Below are 25,629 nucleotides of genomic sequence, written 5' to 3' on the forward strand. Positions count from 1 at the left end.
AATTTAGAAGAAGATTTCAGAGGGAAAATGAGGATTTTAATTTTGACTTCCTAACAATGGTGGTCTTCTTTAAGCGCTTACTATGTGCCAAGCACTGTACTAAGCGCTGGAGTGGAGATAACCAAATTGGGTTCGACCCAGTCCCTGTTCCACATGGGGCTCACAGCCTTAGCCCTCATTTTACAGATCAGCTGAGACACAAAGAAGTTAAATGACTTGCCCAGGGTCACACAGCTGACAAGTAGTGGAGCCAGGATGAGAACCCAGGTCCTTCTGACTCCCAGGCCCGGACTCCTCCTCTAGGCCACGCTGCTTTTCTTCCTGGGGTTAAGGCACCAGGCAAAGAGATCAGCCAGATGGAGATGCTGATGTTGGATTCGTAGCTGTTCTTGGGTACCCGGGAACTTCCTGAGCCTGTCCTAAATTAATGTTGCATTTCTGTTTCTTTACTTGATTTAGAGGTGATTTTAGATTTGAGAATAATGGGATTCCTTTTTTTCCCCTTTTTAAAATTTTCCCAACCTGTGGGATTTCTCCCACTGAAATGACTAGGTAAATCCCATTAATAAACTATGGTGTTCATGGCATCATCATCCAGTGTATTCAGCCTATCCTAGAATAGACCGAATACACGGACATTTTGGGACATAACAGAGAACTGTGAAAATGAGTCCCTGCCCTCAGGAAACTAATACTCTAAGGACATGTTGGTTGACAGATACCCCATAGTTAAAAGTCTGAGAATACACAACAGTAAACTCAAGTGGATAAATAAATATTTAGAGAGCGCTTGAGAGGATCTTTAGTCATTTAATGCATCAAAGGGAGAAGTCTTATAGGCCTTCCAGTACAGTTTTGGGGACAATGCTTTGGAAATTGGAACTCCCAGAATCTGGAGAAAGCAAATGTGATTATCGCATTTTCTGGCCACTTAAATTGGGCAACTAAGAAAGAAAATGCGGTCATTTCCATAAAATTTGGACACTAGGTTAAAAACAAGGAATGGAGGGGAACGATTTTATTAGAAAAACAGAAGTTTGAGACTTACAATAGTATTTGTGAAAGTTATTAACAGTGTGGTTAAGACCTCCACTGTGCTCTTTTGAACATAATAAGAATTAATAATTCATAGTGCTTGGAATAGTGGAAGATATATAAATAACTTTTTTCTTTAAGAACCATTAAAATGAGAAACTCTCTCCTTCATCAGTCCCACATCTGCTTAATTGGAATGCTTGCTAAGAATTCCATTTAGTCGACTACATTTCAGTGCTCCAAAATGGATGTGGTTCACGCAATTCAGTTAAATGGGAAACCTGGTAGGAACTGCAGCTTGTCGCACAGTAGCTTTTAGGAGTGAGTTTGAATTGGCTAATGTAAATGTCATTTAGTCCTCACAGTACTTGTTTTTTAAATGTTGCCGCAGAGCAGATAAAGGAAAAATTCAGAAACTCTGAATTGTATTCTGGATCTCCTCCTAGCTGTTTTCAGTGGTTACCCAGAGTGTTGGGTGAAAGAATTAGTGGATGTGAATCCAAATCTCTCTTGCAAACAGGCAGTGGAATGGAGCACTGGGGAATAGTCACAAATGCTCCAAGATGCCTCCTTGGGCATCATCCTCATGAAGAACCAGAACTGATTATGAACCTCACCACCTCACAGACCTCCCAGGCCAGGTAGATGTCTGGACCTGGCTCATCATCCACTCCCGGAGGCCCAGCGTGGCTACAGGTCACAGTGCAGCATTACGGGATCAAAAGCAAAGCACCCCCTGGGTCGCGGTCAGAGGTGTGTAGGACATTAGCCAACTGAGAAACAGACACTTCTCCAGGAAGTACAGTGACAGGCAGGGGACAGCTGAGTGTGGATTCCCCAGAGAGTGAACGGAAAGATTCAGCAGATTCCGATTCAGGGGATAATCGGCATACTTTATTCAAATTTAAAATTCACTTCTTCCCAAATATAACTCTGAGTACACCGAAGCACCCAACACTCACCAAAGAGCCCTCTCTCCTGAGGCCCTCCTACATTCACCTGACCTCTTCAGGGGCCGTTCCTTCTTTTTAAACCCCACCCTTCCAGGATAGCCTATTCCTTCTGCTTCTTTCGGATCTGGCACCAGCAAGCACTCTGCAAATAATAACAACAATAATAATGATGAAAAAATAGCATTAGTCATAATAGTATCACCGGGGTGGCAATAAATCTCTTTTTTTGCAGAGAGCTTTTGAATCTGCCTCTGTCTCTTTCCTCTTTCTTTTTGTGGGTCTGTTGCTCTCTCATTCCTCTCTTTTTTTCATCTTTAATCCTGGGCCACTGACTCCACTCCCACAGGAATCCTACCCACTACCACTGTATCTGCAAGAAAATTGCGAAAGTGATTCTATTCACAATTTAATTTCCTTTTGTTCTTTTTAATAATGAAATGTTGCACTAAAAATTTCATCAAAAATAGTGTTGCTGTTTGGCAGACATTTTGTCATCGTGGCCGTTAAATTGTAAGCTCACTGAGAGCATATTTCCATGTTTCACTTCTGTTGTATTCTCTCAAGTGCTTAATGCAGTACCTACCCCTCCGTAGGCTCTGAGTAAATTGAATGCAGCTTTTTCAAGTGCGACCCATGTGCGGTTATCCAACTGTACATGCGTCTGACTTTCCTGCTTTGGGTATTCTGAAAAATTCCTCCAAATCTTTTTAACAAATGCACCTCTCGACAACTTTTGAGAGTGCTATTTCCTAGAATATTTTCTCTAATTTTTTTGACTTTGAAGAAATTAACACTTATTTCTTTTTATACTCTATCCATAAATAAATAAAAGCAGCAGCTGTTTTTATCACCAGTTACCCAGCTTCTCAGTGCTTGAAGCTTTTTTTATTAGTTCATTTCTGCAGCTCTCAATTTGAGCTCCATTTAAGGGAGTAATCTTATTGTCATAATGCACTTCATTAATTTGACAGAAACATTCAAGATTTACAGTATCTAATAAAATAGATAAATACTTGGAAAGCTGGAGAAAACTTGAGAGACCTCTGTTTTCTCAAGCTGTTTATCTTACATTATTAAAAAAGCAATGTTAGCCATCATTATCAAGTGTGATGATTCCAAGGTATTTGAATTATGTAAATATTTACGGTTGTAACTCTGTTGTTTGCTTGGACACACCAAAACAGCCCTTCTCCAGGATCAGGTCTTTTAATTATCTGGCTGGAAATACCATCTAACTGAAATATCAAACTGGGCGAGGAGTTGGGATTTTTGCATGCATTAGTTTGAGGTCTTAATATCGTATTTCGCTGACCACCATCTCATCCTCAAGTAATACTTGTGGTGTCTGTTAAATACTTAACTACGTGTCAAGCACTGTACTAAGCACTGGGGCCACAAGGCCCACATGAGGCCCAAAGTCTAAATAGGAGAGAGAAGAGATATTGAATCCTTATTTACAGATGAGGAAACTGAAGCCGAGAGAAGTTAAGTGACTTGCCTAAGATCACACAGCAACAGGTGGAGGAGCTGGGATTAGAACCCAGGTCTTCTGCCTCCCAGGGCTGTGCTCTTTCCACCAGACCACACTGCTCTTGAAATGCTTTTGAAATGCTTTAAGTTTTTTGTTCTGAAGCTAAATTTATTTCTTACAGAATAAGATTCCCTGTGGTTCGATGAATTTCTAATGGATAAAATCAGATAGGTTCTTTGCCAGTACAAGTCCTGCCTTCCTGTCTATGCACTCAGTTCCCCTGAAACATATGTTTTCCCTCTGCATTTTGGATAGGACACTATTGTTCGTCTAGTAACAAGTGCCTCTGTCTGGGTGATACAGTTGCAGTCGTATGTGACCTTGACCAAATTTTTCATTCCGTCAGTCAGTGATGTTTATCGAGCAAGTCGAACACCTATGTTGTGCAAAGCACCGTATTAAGAGCTTGGGAGAATGCAGTAGAGGTAGATGCCACAGTACCCCCACCCTCAAAGATCTGTAGCATGAGATTTCTTCCACATTGGGTTTGTCAGAAGATGATGGTATCTGTTAAGTGCTTACTATGAGCCAGGCACTCTACTGAATGCTGGGGTGGATACAAGCAAGCAAATCAAGCTGGACACAGTCCCTGTCCCATGTGGGGCTCACAGTCGCAATCTCCATTTTACAGAGGAGGTAACTAAGGCCCAGAGAAGTGAAGTGACAAAAGTGGTAATTTCATTCATCTTCTTATAGGTGCCTCTTTGTGAAAAAGAAGGATGGACTGAAAAAGTATTGGAAGTGTGGTTGTGTAAATTTGGGTAAATTGTGTAAATCATGGCAAAGCCTGTGAACCCCTTGTGTCACAGGGATTGTATGATCTGATTGTCTTGTACCAAGCCCAGGCCTTAGCATATAGTAAGCATTTCATAAATACTATAATTATTATTATTACAGCCGTCACCACTTTAGCAAAGCCTACCAAAGTCATTTCGGTATTAGAATTTCTGTGGCTCAGACCCATAGCTAATGTACTGCACAGCACTTTCCCTGCCCCCTCTTCTTCCTTTTTTGCTTCATCTTACTCTCCTTCACTGCAGGAAGTATGCTGAAAGCCTTTCTGGCATCCCCCAGGAAGCTGAAATGTGCATAACAATTAGGATCTGAAAATTAATTGTTCCCGTTTACAGACAAGGCATAGCACTTTTTTCCCTCAGGATCAGCAGCCTGAAGTAGGTGAGGTGCCCCGATCTAGTTTCATCCCACACAAGCAAAGCCTAGAACACTTAAGTCAATTCCCCCCTCCTCCTCCCCACTTGAAAGAGTTGGGATATCCACAGGGCAGCCATGTTGTTCTTGACAATAGAGTGGCCTGGGGTGCTCAGGCTCCAAAAGCATTTATTGTACAAGCTTGGCTTGTGCAGATCTCTTAGAAATAATAATAATAATAATGTTGGTATTTGTTAAGTGCTTACTATGTGCAGAGCACTGTTCTAAGCGCTGGGGTAAACACAGGGGAATCAGGTTGTCTCACGCGGGGCTCACAGTCTTAATCCCCATTTTACAGATGAGGGAACTGAGGCACAGAGAAGTTAAGTGACTTGCCCACAGTCACACAGCTGACAAGTGGCAGAGCCGGGATTCGAACTCATGAGCCCTGACTCCAAAGCCCATGCTCTTTCCACTGCGCCACGCTGGGGTTCCAAGAGTCCCAGGCTAGAGGTTACACTCCCAAATTTCAGGGCCCATTCCAGGAAAAAATGCTGTCAGGACCAGCGAAAGTGGGGCTGCCTGCCAGGGTGCTGGAAACTGGACCGCTGAGTTGCGGAAGCGGCTGCCTAGTGTGGGGAAGAGCTGTTCTCGTTCCTTGTGGTTCTCTGGATATTTGCACCTGACCACCATCCATATCGTTGTTCTGGATTAGTGCTCTGATCCTGGGCCCAGCGGGGGCGGGGACTCAACATTTTCTCTCTCTCTCTCTCTCTCTAACATATATATATATTTTCCCCCCTACCCCCCAACCATATGTGACTGTCTTTCTCTTGGTCTCCCAGATAGCAGTGTCTGCTTAGGGTGGCTCTTATCTCCCTCACTCTGAGCCAGATGCAGTTTGCCACAGTCCCATTCCTTCTCACCACACTCCCCACCCCATCACAGCCCCAGAAAAGTGGCATGAAGAGAGACCTTCCCCAATGTGTGGCCTAGTGGTTAGAATTCTGTTATATTGTACATTCCCGAGCGCTTAGTATAGTGTCCTGCACACAGTAAGTGCTCAATAAATACCACTGATCAACTGATTGGATAACACACCGTGCTGGGAGTCAGAGATTCTAAGCTGCCACTTACCTGCTGTGTGACTTTGGGCAAATGACTTACCATCTCTGTGCCAGAGTTGCCTTGAATGCAAAATGGGGATTCAGTACCTGCTCTCCCTCTTACTTAGACTGCGAGCCCCATGGGGGACAGGGACTTTATCTGGCCTGATAAACTTGGGCCTACCCCAGCTCTTAGAACAGTGCCTGACACATAGTAAGCACTTAAAATGCCATTAAAAAAAAATGAATGTGCTCTTCCCCAGGCCATACTTCCCAACAGCTGCCTCAGCACATAAGCATTCCCAGCCACCGGCAGCACTTGTGTACGAATCTATTTTTGTACCCGACTGTATAAGCACTCATTTATTCACATTCATCATGGTGTATAGAAAGTCTGTGCAACTTGCAAAGTGTGGTGAGATTCCAGGGAGGTTAGAGAGATTGTTGTGGAGATGAGGCAGTGTGGTCTAGTGGGCAGAGCACAGGCCTGGAAATCAGAAGGAGCTGGATTCTAATCCCGGCTCTGCTCCTTGCCTGATGTGTGATGTTGGGTGAGTCACTTAACTTTTCTGTGCCTCAGTTACCTCATCTGAAAAATGGAGGTTAAGACTGTGAGCCCTCTGTGGGACAGGGATTGTGCCCCACCTGATTAGTTTGTATCTACCCTGCATTTAGAGCGGTGCCCGGTACATAGTAAGTGCTAAACAAAAACCAATTAAAAAAAAAAAGCACAGAAAAGTGATCCCTTCTTATGCAGTAACCACCTGCAGTATCATTTCATCTGTTGCCATTGCCCAGAATTTGACACTGACCTATATATGGTGCCCAGATAGCACAGACATGAATAAATAAAGAAATAAGATTTGATATAAGGAATATTGGCATTTACCCCAAATTGAAGACACCTGAAGAGCTGTCGGCTTGAAAGATGATGATGTAGGTCACAAGCCTCTAAATGGGGCCCACCGGCTTGACCTCGCTTAATCGATCAATGGTATTTGTTGAGTGCTTACTGTGTGCAGGGTGTAATTGCTTGGGAAGCTGGAAAAAATGATTTTAGACATCCTCTCAAGTCTGCTTCCTCTCCCTCCTGCGTTGCCCTTGTACCTGGATATTCACCCCAGCCCCACAGCAATTACGTACACATCCGAAATTAATTTTCATGTCTGTGTCCCCCTCTAGGCGGTAAGTTCCTTGTGGTCAGGGACCGTGTCTGTCAACTCTCTTGTATCGGACTCTGTCAAGTTCTTGGAACAGTGCTTGGCACACAGTAAGCACTCGATGGATACAGTTGATTGACTAGAGAGAGAATCAGGGCTTCCTCTTCCCCCTGTTTATCAATCAGTGAATCATATGTAATGAGCACTGACTGTGCAGAGCACTGTACTGAGCGCTTGGGAGAGTACAGTACAACAATTTAACAGTCACATTCCCTGCCCACAGCAAGCTTACAGTTTAGAGAAGTGCCTATCACCATAGGGTTATCAGTCAATCAGGGGTATTTAATGAACGCTTACTGTGGGCAGAGCACTGTAGTAAGAACTTGGGAGAGTACCATACAACATGGGAGAGAGGAGGAGAAGGAATTAATGGATTTTTCCTGGGTGAGAGATGAGGTCAACATTGACAATTTCTAGTGTTCTGGATATTCTAAACTGAAAATGAGACAGCTAAAGAGAATAGAAAACTGCTAAGTCCTAAGATTTTGAGGATAGAACTTATATGAAATTAGCATTCACCAGCTCTCACGGCATCCAAGTGAGGGAACAACCGTTGGAGTTGAGGGTAGGAGATTCGTAACAAGCAAAAGTAAACACTTCTTCCCACAGTGGGTGGTAAGCATATGGAATTTGTTATTATAGGAAGTTGTGCAGGCTGAAGCTATCAGCAGTTTCAAGGGATTTGAATCAAGTCGTGGATGAGAGGCCCATAATGGATTTCACAAAGCAAAGACAGGGTTTAGGTCCAGCCCTGAAAACAGGAAGGACGTCAAGGAGAGCAGCCATCACACAGTTCATTCAGGTGTCCTGCTGTTGTGAGTTCAAAGAGAACACTGGGGAGGATGGACCACTGGCTCGACCAACTAAAGGCTTCTTATAGGTTCTTATTTTGACTCTCCCACCCTTCCATCTTCTTCCCTTTCCCTCCCAGTGGCCTGAAATTATTTCACATTCTTTTTAGATGAGACCGACGAATGTCAGTTCTCTTCCAGTGGACAAGCAGCAACAATTAGTAGTAGTCGGGCTCTGTGAGTCTATTGACTGTGATACTCTGGTTTTGAACATCTGGAAGGTGCACACTCCCTGGAGCTTAGCATCTGGCTGGCAGATGGCTAGGCCTCGGGCCCAAACGTAGTAATTGTAGAAGAGACGTCCTTCTGTTAGAAGATGACACTGCCAACGGTGGCCATAAACCTGTCATATGCCAGAAGGGCAGCCCTGCATCGGGACCCAGGCAGGGGCAGAGAAGATACTACTTCAAGTAGAAATGGCCTTTCCGCGGAGAGGGAAAAGACGGGCAAGATTACTGCTTGGAATGGTCAGGTTGACAAATTTGCAAATGGGTCCTATAAAGAGGATAGTCGCTGGCCCGCGAACATTAGGTCAGCGTGCCAGTTGTGAAAAGATGAAGTGTCCGGCCCCTGGGGGACAACTTCTGGATGAGGAGTAGCGTGGCCTAGTGGGAAGAGTACAAGCCTGGGAGTCAGAGGCTCTGCTGGTTGCCTGCTGTGTGACCTTGGGCAAGTCACTTAACTTCTCTGTGCCTCAGTTTCCTCTTCTTTTCAATGGGAATTCAATTAAACTTTATGCCATCCTACTTGGACTTTGGGCCCTCTGTGGGACAGGGGCTGTGTCCAGCCTTTCTTATGAAATGTGTATTTTATATCAATAGTTGTTTGAAATAAATTGAATAACCTCGAGTTCACCAAAATTAGCATGTGTTAGTAGCTATTCAGGTGCTTGCATTAGTCTCTTACTTGTAAACTATATATATTTTTTTCACATGAATGCCATATTTTGGGCATTTAAAAAAAACAAAACTGTAACACAGATTGGAATTTCACATTTTATTTCCAGAGGTTCAGGAGCAGATCTCCATTGATAACCTGTAAGTCTGTGAGACAACATACGCCATGATACATCCTCATGTAGAAGGCACATAGTCTTGCTGAATTGTGTAATATGCTTGGAGTTTTAAAAGAGGAGTGTGCAACATTAAATAATAAACAGGCAAAATCCCGGCAAAGAGCTAGGGGGTAAGGTCAGCCTTTCTCCTTGCCTGGTGGGAGGTGGTGCCCGTGGGCCCATGCCAAGAGCTAAGGTCTTAAGGGGCTGCAACAGGTTCACAGGTTAGATGGTACCACACTGAAGCACTCATCTCCACCGCTCTCCGCCCCCTTTTTTTTTTGTTAGACTTCTTACCAAGTGCCAGGCAGCTCATCAGGTTAAACACTGTTTATGTCCCAAGTGGAGCTCACACTCTTCATCCCCATTTTACATGAGGTAATTGAGGCACGGAGAAGTGAAGCGACTTGCCCAAGATCCCAGAGCAGACAAGTGGTGGAGCCAGAACGAGAACGCAGGTTCCCTGACTCCCAGGCCCGGGCTCTCTCCAATAAGCCACACTGCTTCTCTACTTCCCATTGGGCCGTGCTTTCCATTGGGACAGGCAGTCATCTCTCCCAAGTGGAGAGCAGCCACTGTAAAATGGAGCTTTCTGTGATGCTTGCCAAAATATTTTGTGTATGGGGCATTTTTAAGATGTGATTAATTTTCTCATAGGTCTTTACTCCAGGGTTTAATGTCATTTATAGCTTGGTTCAAACATTCAACATGAGAAGCACAAAAGCCCAGTATTTTTCGGAACATGAAATGGAGGAAATATTTCTAAAAGCTACCTCTAGGCCATGTTTGCCCTTCCCCACAAGTGTTTCCTTTATCTTGGTGTCAAAGGAGCATCCTTTATATATGTTCAATAAAAAGCATTTTTATTCAGTTCTCGAAGGTTCCTTTTGTAGGCACTGACAGTCACAGGAATAAACTCCCCAATAAAGCTACCTTGTAAACCAAGCTAGAAACGTAGCAGCCTCTAGGACCCCTGTCAATCACACTTTAACCCTCCAATACCCACACTACATCCGTGGAAGGTTAAAGGATAACTCTAAGATAATAAAAGCTTTTTAAAGCGAGAAGGTAGTTTGATTAATTTTCCAAAGAACTGTAGGGTGAATTAACTTATTTTGCCAGTCATCTCAGCCCACTACATACCATTGCGTTCACATTGGAAGGATTTTTTTCTCTTGAACGTAGAGTAGTTAGGGTGGCCAGTGGGTGGAAAGCAAAACCTTTGAGAAATAGTTGGTCCCCAGCACAGAGTGCCGGGGGAACCTAGTGGTCCCGTTAGGAGACGCTAGCATTATTCTGAGGATAAGGACAACATCATTCAGGTGTTCACAAAATGGTCCACATTTATATGCCGTAAGTTTGATCTGTGTAGTTCCTTCTTGAACAAATAGCCCTTTTTTGGTTTCAGATACAAATGCGATTTTGTGAAATTAATATTTGTCTCTTTAATTTGCACTTGGATCCAAACACTTCAAACACTTGATATTCACCCCACCCTCAGCCCCACAAAACGTACATATCTGTAATTTAATTATCTCCGCGTCCGTCTCCCCATTTAGGCTGTAAGCTCGTTGTGGGCAGGGAACATGTCTACTGACTCTTGTTACATCATACTCTTCCAAGTGCTCAGCCGAGTGTTCTGCGCACAGTAAGCACTCAATAAATACCGTTGATTGATTTTTTGATGAATTATTTAAAAGATACATCTCTTTTTTTCCACAGAAACCTGCTAATATTTTAGTTATGGGCGAAGGTCCCGAGCGAGGAAGAGTAAAAATTGGTATGTGGTATCTTTGTAAAATGTCTGTGATAACCTTTATTTTTAGAATGCTTCAGGGTATTTATAACACCTAAAACATATACTGTGATTCGCGTATGAGGTCATTTTCTAAAGCATATTCATAAACATGAAGGTTTTCTTCCACTTGAAAAAGGTGTCAGAAAGGCAGGTTTGGAGGCTGAAATGTCCTAGTTATGTAAATAGCAGCTCAGTGACAGGCCATATTCCCTCCAGTGTGTCTGCCTGTATTGACAACGGTAAGAAGTGAGAGGCCAGATTCATCTCCACTCACCGTGTAGTTTCAACTCTGACTTTTAACGTACCGTGATGGGAACACCAAGTTGTACCAAGACCACCAACTTGGTTCACCTAGGCCAAACCAGGTCATGGTTACATAAGTTTCTGCTGACTTTAAAATTCTGTGGCCTGTTGCTAAAAGAATCTTCTCTCATTACTTGGTTTCTCACCCATTTCAGTCTGGAACTAAAAGAATCTCGTGCTGTTGTTTTTGAATGTCCCAGTGGGGAATTTTTGCCTATTTACAAGGAGCCACAAACAAACATCACCAGTCTGTTTGAAGTTTTCCCATAATTGCTTTAAAACCAAAAACACAGTTTTACCTTTTTCTTTGTGGTCTGGAAGTCTGAGAGACAAGAACAAGTGTGCTTTAACCTGCTTTTGCCTCCATTTTCATCTTCATTTCCACAGTTGCTTGTCACACACACTGGTTCAGTTTTGCTTTTTTAATAGAAAATCCTAATATGATTTAAAGTGCTGCACATATTATTTTGAGCGTAAATAAAACAGATCAGTAGGGCTATACACCCCTCTCAGGGTCACACCTGGAGAGTTTCCAGCACTCTACCAGTCTCAACTACGGGAGGGAAAGTCAAGCAGAGGCATATCCATTCCATTCCTAGTTTGGGCAGTGGCTAGCGAGTGGAAGGCAGTATACTACAAGTCAAAACTCATCTGAGTTGGGCAGCAGTAGCTTGGGAGAAAGTCAAGGGTGGCGATTCAAGCTTACTGCCCAGAAGGAAGCACTGGTAAACCACTTCCGTATTTTTACCAAGAAAACTCTATGGATGCGCTATCAGAACGATTGCAGATGGAGGTGGAGCGTTCTGGGAGAGACATGTCCATGAAATCGCTATGGGTCAGAGACGATTCGACAGAATAAGACCAGATAAGGGCTGAACACAGAGGTTAATGTTAATTTTTGATCGCAGTATGTAAATTGAGAATATCCCCTGTGTAAATTCTTCTCTGCCAAGTAACCTAGCTAAAATTACTTTCATCTGGGGTCTTTGAATCTTCTGCTCAGTCTTTACCATAAGTTTTCTTCGTAAATAGAGCTGTGCAAAGCCCCTTCCCGAAAATTCTGTGGAAAAAAAGTTAAAAATAAACTTGAAGTGATTATTTAACTTCCAGGAGAAGGATCCCAGGTGCCTTTTTCAATCTGTCGGACATCTTCTCTAGAAAATGGGAATTTAGGCTTCCGGAAAGATTCAGGGGTGGGACTGGGGAGAAACCAAGACTAGAAAAGCCCCAAATGTGCTGAAAGAGTAAGAAATCTGAATATTAAATAATTCTAGTTGTTCGATTTGGTACCATTTTGGATTTGGGCAAAAAGTCAGTGGGAAATTTTTGGAGACATTAGCATGTTAGGATGGATATGCTTGGGAAGAAACTTTATTCTAACTTCAGTCAACATTAATGGCACATTTGTGTCCAGTCATCATCTCTTGTTAGAGATCTCTGCCTTCTTTTATCCCATAATCTTAAGGCCATGCAAAAATGTGGGTTTTGCACCCTTACCTTTGAGCAAGTCACTAGAGCCATTCGAGCCGTGAAAAATGTCAAAGCACTTGGACTCCCAGTGACATCCCTGCTGAGAGTTACAAGTGGAGGAGCCCATTGCTTATACAGTGACACCAGCTTTTCGTGAGCATTTGGACCCCCGAGAACATACCAAGGGATCTCAAAGATGTACCATCCTCACCATACCCAAGAAGAAAGACGAAAGAGACCACGCTGCATTCTGGCAAAGCTGTAGCCAGTCATCTGTCCCAGCTGCCTAAGAATAGCATTGACCACAGGCTCCCGGAATCTCAGTGAGATTTAGAACCACAGCAAGGCACATCAAAAATGGGAAAAGGGCAGAAAGTAGAACCGAGGCTTCCATTTGTTTTCATAGAGACTTTGACACCCTTGGCGGTCGGGCCTCTGGAAAGAACTTGTTAAATTTGACTGTCCTCAGAGATTCATTAAGAATTTGAGTCTACCCTCTCTGAGATCTTCGCTTGTGCCTCTCTGAATGTAATGAGCTGCACTATAAACAGCCAGATTGGTTTGGAGGAGTTATTCCCCTCTTGATGACCCAGATTGGAACACCCTAAGGACTGTCATTTTCCTCTTTGAAGTTACAAGGGAAAATGAGGAAGTGGAAATCATTTAAGTCTGGCAGGGAAAGCTACAGGGAAACAACCAGAGCAAACAAGACTTACAAGGAAATGCTTTATCTTTCAAATGTTAATATGCTTTTGGGGAGAAATACCCTGAAATTTAACAAAAACTGGCATAATCACTGGATTTGTACATGTGTAAATGTCTCACTCTTTTTTTTTTTTTTTGGCCGGGGTGGGAAACCATCCTAAACTGTTATGTTTTTGTTTTGTTTTTCTTATCCTGCAGCTGACATGGGGTTTGCCCGATTATTTAATTCACCTCTGAAGCCTTTAGCAGATTTGGACCCAGTAGTTGTAACATTCTGGTACCGAGCTCCAGAACTCCTTCTTGGAGCAAGACATTATACCAAAGCTATTGGTGAGTAGAACTGACTAGCTAAATGTTGAGACTACTTCATTTTTAATATTATCTTGTATACATTCATTCCTCCCCATACTTTTCCTAGCTCTCATTTTAGGGAAATGCAGAGGTGGCCAAAGACATGTAAATCAATTGAGGGGTTTCTGGAAAAAAAAACACTTCTAAAATTTGAAAAATTCTAATTACTCCTTAAAATATGTCAATTTAATCTTTATAGCCTAAGCCCTCTCAGCTCTGTGAAGCCATACTTCTCGTCTAGGAAACGAACCACCACCAACCAAAAAACGATTATTTGTAGCCGAATGAATTGTTGGCATGTATTTTAACCAATGGGGTAGAACCGATTATATAATCCAAGTCTTAATGTCACTGCTAATTTTGTAACTTGATTAGCACCCAAAAGTCTTGAAACTAATGATGCCCACAGGCTGGCAAACCTGTAATGTCTGCGCTTAACCCGGGCATCTGTGAACATTGATGTAGCTCTGACTCACCGTCTGTTTATTATTTTTTTTTTGTTTTCTTCTCCCCCAAGAAACTATTGCATTTTCTTGTGAAACATGAAAAGACTAGTTTAAGCCTGCTAATCAATGGGAGGGTTGCTACCCAGCATTTTTATCTCAAGGCCAGTTGCCAGTAAAGCTAAGTTGCCGCCATTAGAAAGGTAGGTCACCCCTCCATTTGAGTCTCTCTAGGGCAGGCATGTCAAACTCGTAACCGTGGATGCGCCGCTTCGGCGGACAGGAGTTCATATGTACGTGGACCTCACTTAAAAACAAATCTGCCAGTGAAGCCAGTTGTGATGGAATGAGCAGTCTAAGTCGTTTGGTGTTCAATACGACCGAAGGAAATGGAATTGTGGCTAGGACTCTCTTTGTCGTTAATTTCTTGCAGCTTGAGTGGTCGGGGCCTTTATTGGAGCGGGGGCCGCGGTCCAGGATTAACGGGGAGAAAGAGTGAAAAATAGTGGGACAGAAACTGAGAGAAAAAGAGACACCCACACACTGGGTGTCATCCTGCCATATGAAGTAGGAAAGAATCCTTCATTCTCCCACACCCACTCCCTTACACTTAAAGAAGGAGAGTCACAGAAACAGTCAGCTCCAGAGCGAAGAGGAATAGAGAAATGAAGATTGATACTCTCACACTTAGGCATATTCACTCTCTGTCTCACCTGTACACTCTCTCTCTCTCTCTCTCCCTCTCTCCCTCTCTCTCTCTCTCTCTCTCCGAGAGGAGACACTCTGATCCATGCATACTGCAGGTCTCTCTCATCCAACCACCCACGCCTACACATTCCCACGCACTGTCGTACTGAGTTGTTCAGAAAACACTCACTTAACCAGATCCTATTCCCCTCAGACATTCAGCTGCTGGCAACAGGGAGAGAGACGAAGCCCAGCCTTGACCCTTGTTCCAAGGCCAGAGGCTTTGCTCTTGGTGTGGCCGGGGGCTGCTGTCCTGGGCTCCGGTTTCTCTCCTCCTGCTTCCTCGCTCCTGGCTGGTTTCCCCCTGCGGGGACCTGAGAGTGGGCCGCATGTTTGACATGCCTGATCTGGAGGAAGCACCAACGGCGTAGAGGATTACTGGGGTCTCAGCATAGGTAACTGAGCTTTCCCCTCCACTGCCTATTCTGGCTTGGCCTCCTCAACAGCAAGTTGTGTTGCTGGGCTGTCACTACTCAGTCCTCTCTGTCAAACTCAGCAGCGGCATTCGGAAGGACTGGGTCTAAAAGAGTGACCTTCAGCAGCAGCACAGCTTCAGGCTGGCCACGTCAACCCTTCGCTTTTTGGCTGGATTCAGGGTTTATTTACAGTGGATTTTTGTGAAAGAGAAGGAAGAGAGTGGGGAAGATTCAGCCCTGTCTTGGCTTAGTTCAACATTTTTAGCAGAGGCCACTGCCCAAAGGAGACTCAGCGATGTTAGAAGGAGCCTTTTTAAAGCGGTCATTGTTACGCCACTTCCACATGAGAAGTCTTTGGATCTTTAATTGGTTGTCCTCAAACTGAAGCTCAGAAACCAGCCTCATAAAGTCTTGCATTTATTTCAGGATACCCAGTGCCACACTGTGAAAAACTTGATGTGTCATCATCGCCAGCATCAGAATTCAAACGCTCATAGAGTGCCCGCTGACTGATGACCCTGTCTTCTGGGCTTTGGGTGACACAACTTGCCTTCAGGTTTACACTCAAGTTGGAGAGACAAGACAGTCCATTTTGCACTTAAAGCAGAATCAGACTTGCATTTAAAGGAATAGAAAGTACACTGCTGGGTAGTGATGATTGAGTGGTAGGAACTAAGCAGAACACTCAGGCTAGGTTAGGCACTCTGTCCACCTTTATACAGTGGAGCTAGTTGAAGGAGTGGTAGGGATCGTGTGTTTTGGGTTAGCTGGGGGAAGAGAGAGTGTGGGAGCCACGTGACGTGGAGGATGGAAAGAAGAAAGTCATCCCGTGCCCTGTGGGGAGCCCAAGCACTCGGCTTGGGATCTGGAGGAGAAGGACTCGATGTGATGGCAGCAGACCTTATGCCTAAATCCTGTGGAAGGCCCAGGCCTGGCCTAGCAGGGATTGAGAACAGTCACAGAAGGTTGGAATGGGCAGAGGACCTTGAAATCCGGGATTGGGGGATTGCGTTTGATCGGCAGGAACACACAAGTGGGATTCTGCTGAAAGGGGGAAAATAAACAGTTGTGTTTCCAGACTTTATGATCGTGCACGTGAGTGTGCGTTCAGCCCATTTCCTTGCCTGCTCTTTGCCCACATATTGGCGCTTCTCCTTGGTTTTGGCACTGAGCGCTGTCTAATCGCTCGTGTGGAGCCGTAACTTAGTTCAGAGCACAACTGGAGCTGCCCAGCCCCTTTAAGTAGCCCATCGCACAGCATCACAGTCATTTCTCACAAGCACATTGGTGCAGCAGATTTGCGTGGCTGGCCGACTTCCTTTCCTGTCTCACATTAAGCTTTGTCCCACGTCAACTTGGCCTAGATTGCATACTCGCAATAACACTGGATTTCAGAATTTTCTTTTTATTTTCTGTCTAAGTTTTCATGTATTTTAAATAACTTTTGCATGCATATTTGAAATATGATTTAATCTTTTCACCGTTAGTGTTCTTTGCCACTTGGTTATTTAGTAGATTAAAGTACAAAAGGGAGACGGGAAGAGTAAACTGTATCAGACCTTCTGGAATGGTTCATATTTTATAAAGAAAGAAACAGGGCAATTTTATTTTTGAAAAATTTTCTTTAACGTTTATATCCTTGTTGGTGAACAAGTCTTGGAGATCCCATTCTCACTGTTCTAATTGCTGAAAACATGCTTGCAGATTGAGTAATGGCTGTACCCGAGGGGCAAACTTTGAAGTCCTGCATTCCATGATAGAACAGTAGTATTAAGTTCTACTCGGTTATATGGATTTGTGAACTGCCTTTTCCTTCTTATAAAAGAAGCTCATTAATTAGTTCTGATGACACGAAAGCAATTTCAGATTTTTGCAAATTAGTAAGTAAGCGAACATGATAGAGCAGAATTACTGCACAATGCAATACCGACAAGGTAGTTTAGTGGAAAACTTTTTTTATTATGCTCCAGGAACATAGTATTAAGAGGCCCCCCTAGATTTTGTAACAGTTACGGTGGTGTCGGCAAATTGCACTGAAATGCTCAGCTACTAAATTTTGAATGAGATTGGAACTGAAGCTGTCGAATCGAGGGCAGGGGGAGGAGAGGGACTTGAGAAATTTAGAACTCTAAAAAAAAAAATACCATTGAAGTCCCTCTGTTCAAAATAAGCATACCATTAGTGCTTTAGAGCAGTATGCCTGCCAGCGTATATTTTTTAAAAGATCCATTTTATTTTTTTCTTTCCTCTGTTTTAAAGATATTTGGGCTATAGGGTGTATATTTGCAGAACTACTGACGTCAGAACCAATATTTCATTGTCGACAAGAGGACATCAAAACTAGTAATCCTTATCACCATGACCAGCTGGACAGAATATTCAATGTAATGGGATTTCCTGCAGGTATATATGCATATATGTAAATATGTTATTCTTAGCTTTCTGTTTAAACCGGTGTACCCATCTCTTTAGATGTAGATAGAGGAAAGGCCGTGAGGATTTTGGGTGTTGGTTGCAACGTCAAAACTATTGTCATAAAATTTTTGCCTTCAAAATCGCCTAATTAAATATCCCACCTTATCTTATCCCACCAGCAAGATTCTGTCCACTGAATCCTAGAACTAGATGAGCTCTCAGGAGATTAGCTCATCCAGTTGCCTGCTTTTAGTTTAGACGAATGCCTAAACTAGCCTGGCATTATTTTTAAAACCCAGTCAATCAATCAGTAGCTCTTATTGGGTGCCGAGCACTGTACTAAGCTTTCTCTCTGTGAAACAGTCCCAGATGTCTTTGTCTTGCCTTTCTCTAGCCTGCCTTCAGTTTCTCCATTTGAAAAATTCAGTTCCACTATGCTAGTACAGGTTTGGAGCAGAAGATTGTGTGTGAGTCAGGGGAGTGGTGGGAAAGGGTTGGGTGGGTGTCACTACTTGATCCTTACATGTCTTTCACTTAGCAACATGTTGGCTTTTTAAAAAACTGCCCAGCATCTCTGAGTAATAAATCAACTTGCGATCTTTGCTGGGTGGGCTTCTCTGCTGTTAGAGTTTTAACTAAGTACGAACTCATGAATATGTACTCGACAGATAAAGATTGGGAAGATATTAAAAAGATGCCTGAACATTCAACGTTAATGAAAGATTTCAGAAGAAACACGTAAGTTGTAGAGAGCATTCAGTTTTTTAATAAAGGAATCCATGTATTTTATCTTTCTGATAGCAAACTGTACTTCGGCAATAACTCGCTATAAAAGTGTGCTAGTAGGTGAAATGTCTCTTAGTTTACGTGAGGCTGGGGCAGACTTTGTCACTACAGTATTCTGTTCCCCCTGATGAGAAATGGGAAAACCTCCTTCTGAAGTAAGCCTGCTTTGTAGAAGAGAAACATGTATACATGATCGTGAATTCTGACTAGTTAATAAGAAGTGCCTGGTGCACTCTGTGTGGCTTTGAAACCCCTCTGGTGTGTCCTCGGAATCTGAAGATGTCACCGGTTTTGAATTTCCCTGTGATTGCCTAAGTATGCTCCCAGACATACTGAAATCAAAGATGGCAGCCTCCTGAACCAGGGACCTTGCTATTACTCACTCCCGTCTCCCCCGCTCTCACGTCATCCCCTCCCTCCAATTCCTGTGGGTGGTAGGGAGAGGAGAGCAGTTAAAAAGGGGTGCACAGAGATGACTCTGTGTGCTTGAGGCTGTTATCAGTGTGAGGCTTCCTAATTTGTTCTTCCCATAGCGTCTCATACCGCCACAGCACCTAAGCATTTTTTAAATTGTGCATTTAAGCTCAGTTATTATTTAATAGTATTATTAATGACATTTGTTAACCATATACAATGTGTAGAACATTCTCTTAAGCACTGGGGCCACTATAATAAGCGTGGCAATTATTAAGTGCTCACTATGTGCTAAGCACTGGGGTAGGTCCAAGACCAACTCACCGGTTACAACCTCCATCCCATACACATTTAACAGATACCACAATTATAATAATGTTGGTATTTGTTAAGCGCTTACTGTGTGCAGAGCATGTTCTAGGTGCTGGGGTAGACACAGGGGAATCAGGTTGTCCCACGTGGGGCTCACAGTCTTAATCCCCATTTTACAGATGAGGTAACTGAGGCACAGAGAAGTTAAGTGACTTGCCCACAGTCACACAGCTGCCAAGTGGAAGAGCTGGGATTCGAACTCATGACCTCTGACTCCAAGGCCCCTGCTCTTTCCACTGAGCCACGCTGCTTCTCCAATAATGTTGGTATTTGTTAAGCGCTTACTATGTGCAGAGCACTGTTCTAAGCGCTGGGGTAGATATAGGGTAATCGGGTTGTCCCACATGAGGCTCACAGTCTACATCTCCATTTTACAGATGAGGGAACTGAGGCATAGAGAAGTAAAGTGACTTGCCCACAGTCACCCAGCTGACAGGCGGCAGAGCCGGGATTCAAACCCGTGACCTCTGGCTCCCAAGCCCGTGCTCTTTCCACTGAGCCACGCTGCTTCATCATATGGGGATCACAAGTATAATAATATAATAATAATTATCCCCATTTTACAGTTGGAAAAACCAAGGCCCATGGTAAAGTGACTTGGCCAAGGTCACAGAGCAGCCCAGTGGCTGAGCTGGACTAGAACCCGGGTTTCCTGACTTCCAGCCTTGTGTTCATTCCACTAGGTCACAGTTCCTGGCTCCCAAGGAGCTCACAAGCCTAAGTAGAGGAGGACAGACACATAAAACCAAGCCCACATATAAGGCAAGCCACGGTGGAAACAAGCTGATGTTGAACTATAGAAATTTCAACACTAAAAATATGTTAGTTAAACTGTACTTAGAGGAGGCAACAAAAGGCAGAAGAAAAATTGTCCTCTTCTTTTGAACTCCTCAACTGGGCCTATTGGATGAACACAGAAGCAGTATGGCTTAGTAGATAGAGCATGGGCCTGGGAGTCAGAAGGACCTGAGTTCTAATCCTGGCTCTGCCACTTGTCTGTTGTGTGACCTTGGGCAAGTCGCTTAACTTCTCTGAGCCTTAGTTACCTCTTCTGTAAAAGGGGGATTAAGAGTGTGAGCCCCCCGTGGAACCGGGACTGTGACCAACCTGATTAACATGTATCTACCCCTAGCACTTAGAACAGTGCTTGGCACATAGTAAGCGCTTAACAAGTACCATAATTATTATTATTAAGTGAATCCCTTCTCTGAATCTGTTTGTTCATCCATCATGTCTCATGAGAGCAGAACTCACTTTACGTGGGACAGTTCTTCGAGGCCTTCGTACTGTTGTATAACTGTCACTGTTTCTCTCTCAGGTATACCAACTGCAGCCTTATCAAATATATGGAAAAACATAAAGTTAAACCAGATAGTAAAGCATTCCACTTGGTAAGTCCTAGACAGTTGTCGAAATGAAAATAAAATAAATGAATTGTAAAAAAAAATCCGGATCCGGTCCAACAAGGGGCCATTCTGGTGTTAGTTGATGTCTTCTCTAAATTCAGTTGAAGGGCTATAATGAGATATGTCGAGGTCTTGCTTCTATGCTCTTAGAAACACTTCAGATTACCTTTCATTTTCTTTTCTGACACTGCAGTCTAATGGCTCTGTTCACTAAGATTCAGACTCAGTCGAAGGATAGCACCCCCTGTTTTTAGCAAACAACTATTGTGTGGTTTTATGTGTATGCAGTTGAGTATTTTGACTTGGTAAAGTCTGTGCTAACAGAATCTAAAAAGTCAGCTGAGTCTTTAAGCTCCAAATGTAACTACCATTTTGTCTAAATATTTCCTCTTGCGCTATGCCAGGATGTATTCTGGAATTTTAAGTTGGAAGAGTAGTCTTTTGGAAGTGGGTTTTATTTTTTTCCACTGCCCGGCTTTCTTCTATACTCTCCTCCATAATGTGTTCTTAACAGATCATCACGAAAGCGTTAAACTGAAATATATTTCCTTCACGACCTGCAAATATTGCACTCTGGTATAATAATCATGTACTGTTTTCCCATCTTGGCAAGGAAACATTTTCCCTTTCTCTCGGAATTTTCCTACTTGGGCTCAGAAAACTGGATCCCCAGCTAGTGACCAGCCAACGTTCAGAATCTAGCATATGTGGGGACAGCTTTTAGGGCTATTAGGAGAGATCCCTTTCACCCTTCTCTCTCTATATGATTAGAAGGAGTTAGTGACTGTATCCAGTGTGGGTCGGCCTAGGAAAAGGTAGCCGGGAGTAGATTCCCTATTAGGTGGACATAAGGTCCACAGGAGCCTTCTTTTCCACCCCTCTACCAGCCCGTATCGGTGGACGTAAGGGCTACATTTAAAATGGGGAAATAAAGCAAACTTTTGTATATGTGTCAAGACTTGTCTCATGCCCTCCTGGGCTGGTAGTGGGAAAAAGACACACTCATGCCTTTTATTGAAACATCAGTTTCATTTGTTCTAGCCCGACCTGGCCATGTCATCACGGAAGCCTTATTGTTTACAGTGATGTTGATGAATCTGTTGATAGAGAAAGTGCAAGTGAACAGGTTGGCATTGGGGTAGAAGTTGTAGAGAATAAAAGAAATCACCCATGTTTGTTTTTCCTCTCTGTAAAATAGCTTCACTATACCCATTTGATCATCTAGGTATTTGGGGTATATGTTAACAAATAAACATAGGCCTGCCTTTAAGAAACCTCGAGGTAACAGAACAAGCAGGTTATCGCCACATACATGTCCATAAGTACATATGTACGTATATATAAAATCATTGCTTACTAGCCAATTGCAGAAGGGGGCGGGGAAAACAGATTGTGTAGATGGGTTGGAGTTCATCAGGGAAAGCCTCCTTAAGGTGGTGAACTTGACACTCAGATTTGGAAGAGGGTAGGGATGAGATGTGGTGGACAGTAGCAGGGGGTACAGTCTCCGCAAAGGCTTGGAGACCACATTGTCAGAATGTGAGAAAGTACAGCTGTGGTTTGAAAGGAGATAAAAGTAAATTCATTCAATCGTATTTATTGAGGGCTTACTCTGTGCAGAGCACTGTACTAAGTGCTTGGGTGCAGTTCCTCTGAACCCAGTTAATCACTCATATTGAGCACTTACTGTGTGCAGAGCAGAGTAAAATATAAAGTCCCCCAGGTAATCCTATGTGGTCGTGTCACTGTCTCCTCTCTTGCCAGTCTTTCAGCCCGTAGTTCCTCAAACATTCTGAGCACGGCTAGTGACCTCTCTTTCCACAGGCACCTCTTTAACTAGGTCCCTTTGCTACTTGATGCCTTCCAGAGACTCCCCATCACCCCCAAGATCAACAAGAGGTTCTGATAGTGACCTTCTAAGATCTCCCCCAAATGGTGCCATTGCAACTGACTCCTGAAGCTATAGCACTTGAGGGTTAGAAGTTCAAAATTCCAATCTCCGTAGCCCTCTCTTTGTGTGACCTATATCCAGCCTGACTGTAGAATTCATGAACAAAATAAGAAATCTTCCATATTGAAACCAAATTTCCCAGTCCATAAACCACCCCCCAGTGAGGATTCTCTTAACAGATTTTCCCTTCAGCAAGATTCATGTATTTTTGTCCCATAAAGACCCTTTATCACTAGAATTATCACATTTTTTACTCGTTACTTCTCCTTGCAAAATTGTGTCTCCAAAATGGATTTGGGGTCTGGCCAAGCACTCGAGGAGTCAGGTCTGTAATTACAGTTGGGGGTGGAATTAATAACTTGTGAATTTTTAATAGTTTTGGGTAGGAACGGGCTTTTTTTTTCCTCCAGCCCTTGTCGAGTTCAGTTGGTAAAGACAAACGTCGTTTATCCACGAGTGGAATAGTCACCGTGAGGATCAATATGTTTTATTTTTTTATGACCACTTTTTTTTGTTGTTGTTGGCCTGCTTCTGTTTTAGCTTCAAAAATTGCTTACTATGGACCCAATAAAGCGAATTACCTCAGAACAGGCTATGCAGGATCCATATTTCTTAGAAGATCCACTTCCTACATCAGAGTAAGTCATCACCTTCCAAATCCCTCAGCCCAGTTCTGGATACTTTGCAATGTGCCCTCTCTGTGCTGCTCGCTCCAAGGGGCGCCCCCCGTCCCCCCCCCCGTCCCCTATTCAAAGAAATATTTAACTTCAGACAAATGAAGAAATGAGCTCTAATGAGTAAAATGCCATTTGGGGGTTTACAGTTAAGTAGCATTCCTATTAATCTCTCGTTTTATGAAACTTTGATCCCCTTAGTCACAGCACTAATCCTGTTACTCCCTGACATGGTGATTAGCCATGCTCGAGATCTTCCTGGACCCCGGCTCACTGCCTGGAGTTCTCTTCTCCGTTCTAGAATGCCAAATGCCGTTTGCCAGTTAGCATACAGTTTCTCATTTTCCCCTCTGCGGCAACTCCTGTGACCAAGGGATGGGATGGGATTTTTTTCCCCCCTCTAGAAAAAGCCGCGTTGCAGCCCACATCTAGATTTGGGGCACGATTCCCAAGATTACCCACCCGAAGAGGAGGAAAAAGTTTAATCAGACCGGGCTTCACAGGGCTGAGATGGCTGAAATATTTTAGATGATAAAAGGCTTTCAGGACTCTCCAATGTCTTCATCCATTTGGAAAAAGAAGCTTGCTATTTGATAGGTAGATGAAAGGTTCTTTGTAAATTCAAATCAATGGTCTGTTCCCATAGTCCTTCTTAAAGGCTGAAGGAATTACTTTTATGTATTTAAAATGAGGAAAATGAAATACACCTAATGAGGCCGAAATAAAAGTTACTGCACCAGCAGACTTCCATATTCAAATACCGTAACTGCTTAAATTGGTGACACCTTTAATAAAAGTGAGTCTCAAGCCAGAGCGGTGTTTACTTAAAACATACATTTATTTTCTCCTATAGAATATAAATTAGCAGCGGGCATAGGAGGAGGTAGGCACAGGCACCTGCTTTGTAATTTGTCTAGAAGTATCAGGAGTAAAGGAATTTATTGAGCACCAGTGAATGTAATGCACCGTACTAAGCATTTGGAGAATTAAAAAAACAAAGAAGAGACACATTCCCTGCCCACGAGGAGCTTACATTTTGAGACGAGATAGCCAGGAGAGAAATCACACTCACCCATTTCTGGGGGTCAGTGTTTTCGCAGGTTGCCAGATCCCCTATCCCAAACGAGAATTTTTAACCGAAGAAGAACCTGATGACAAAGGAGACAAAGTAAGTATTGAAGTACATTCGGCGTTCACCTGCCTTGTTTGACCGTCCGAGTTTTGTTCTGCCTCTGAGTTGAAATTTGTCTTTCTGTTTAACCAATTGAGAAGAACCAGCAGCAGCAGCAAGGCAATAACCATACTAATGGAACTGGTCACCCAGGGAATCAAGACAGCGGTCATACCCAGGGACCCCCGTTGAAAAAAGTGAGAGTTGTTCCTCCTACCACTACCTCAGGTGGACTGATCATGACCTCAGACTATCAGGTACATCACGTTGCTATTTCAGAATAGATCCGTGTTTGGTTTTTTTGTCTTTGTGTGTGTTGGTTTTCATAGACTGTGATTGCCGCCAACAATAATTCTATGCAGGAAAACCATATAATCATAATAATAATCATTATGGAATTTGTTAAGTGCTTACTATGTGCCAAGCACTGTTCTAAGTTTTGGGGTAGATACAAGGTAATCAGGTTGTCCCACATGGGGCTCATGATCTTAATCCCCATTTTACAGATGAGGTAACTGAGGCACAGAGACGTTAAGTGGCTTGCCGCAGCAAAAAAGTGGCAGAGCTGGGATTAGAACACCCATCCTCTGACTCCCAAGCCCATGGTCTTTCCACTAAGCCACGCTGCTTCTCACCATATCTTCTCACCACCCTTTTATGCCCGCCTCCATCTCATCACTCTTCCCAGAGATGGAGTTTTGGGTGAGGGAAGGACTCTTATAAACAGGGAGCCATATTTATATAAATGGTATTTGTTGAGTGCTTACTATGAGTCAAACACTGTTCTAAGTGCTGCAGTAGATACAAATCATTTAGGTCAGACATAATCCTTACCCGACAAGCATGGGACTCATAGTCTAAGTAAGAGGGAGAAGAAGTAATAAATCCCCATTGTAGAGTTGAGAAAACTGAGGCTCAGAGAAGTTAAGTTTCTTGCCCTAATTGGCACAGCAGGCAAGGGGTTGAGTTGGAATTAGAACCCAGCTCCTTTGGCTCGCAGGCCTGTGCTCTTACCAGTAGGCCTTGCTGTTCCTCAGCCAAGCACATTCATCCACATTCAGTGACCAAAGTCTTTTTTTGAGCTGAACCTTAGTCGGCTTTTAAATGCTCAGATGAGCAGCAGCAGCAGCAGTGTTTTCTCCAGGAAAGGCGTTGCGAACATTACTTTCTGCTGGAGTTAGAAGAGGTCTGAGTTGTAGGCAAGAGGTACATTCTGTAGCCTAATGATACTAGTGTTCTCAGAAATAGACTTCATGTGGGCTCCAAGTGTGATGGTTGTTGACAGTCAGTTGTGGTTTTCTTCTAGGT

At 43.4% G+C, this 25,629-nt stretch overlaps 1 protein-coding gene and 1 non-coding gene across 5 annotated transcripts in view; both read left to right on the forward strand.

Moving 5' to 3' along the window:
* Positions 1-25,629, forward strand: part of CDK8 (cyclin dependent kinase 8) — an 88,682-nt gene that overhangs the window by 60,518 nt on the left and 2,535 nt on the right. For 3 of the 4 annotated variants that reach the window (XM_001516766.4, XM_007664105.3, XM_039914937.1), the window contains 8 exons: positions 10,622-10,679; positions 13,374-13,505; positions 17,392-17,535; positions 18,216-18,285; positions 20,438-20,510; positions 23,017-23,114; positions 24,240-24,318; positions 24,420-24,578. In XM_001516766.4, the coding sequence (XP_001516816.1) occupies positions 10,622-10,679; positions 13,374-13,505; positions 17,392-17,535; positions 18,216-18,285; positions 20,438-20,510; positions 23,017-23,114; positions 24,240-24,318; positions 24,420-24,578 (813 nt within the window). The remainder of the gene's footprint in view (positions 1-10,621; positions 10,680-13,373; positions 13,506-17,391; positions 17,536-18,215; positions 18,286-20,437; positions 20,511-23,016; positions 23,115-24,239; positions 24,319-24,419; positions 24,579-25,629) is intronic. The other variant, XM_007664104.3, reaches the window with a different exon arrangement.
* LOC114805989 lies at positions 11,504-11,641 on the forward strand. The gene has a single exon (XR_003754120.1). It is a non-coding gene; the product is annotated as a small nucleolar RNA SNORA7 (small nucleolar RNA).

This window comes from Ornithorhynchus anatinus, chromosome 20 (assembly GCF_004115215.2).
Source record: "Ornithorhynchus anatinus isolate Pmale09 chromosome 20, mOrnAna1.pri.v4, whole genome shotgun sequence".
NCBI lineage: Eukaryota > Metazoa > Chordata > Mammalia > Monotremata > Ornithorhynchidae > Ornithorhynchus > Ornithorhynchus anatinus.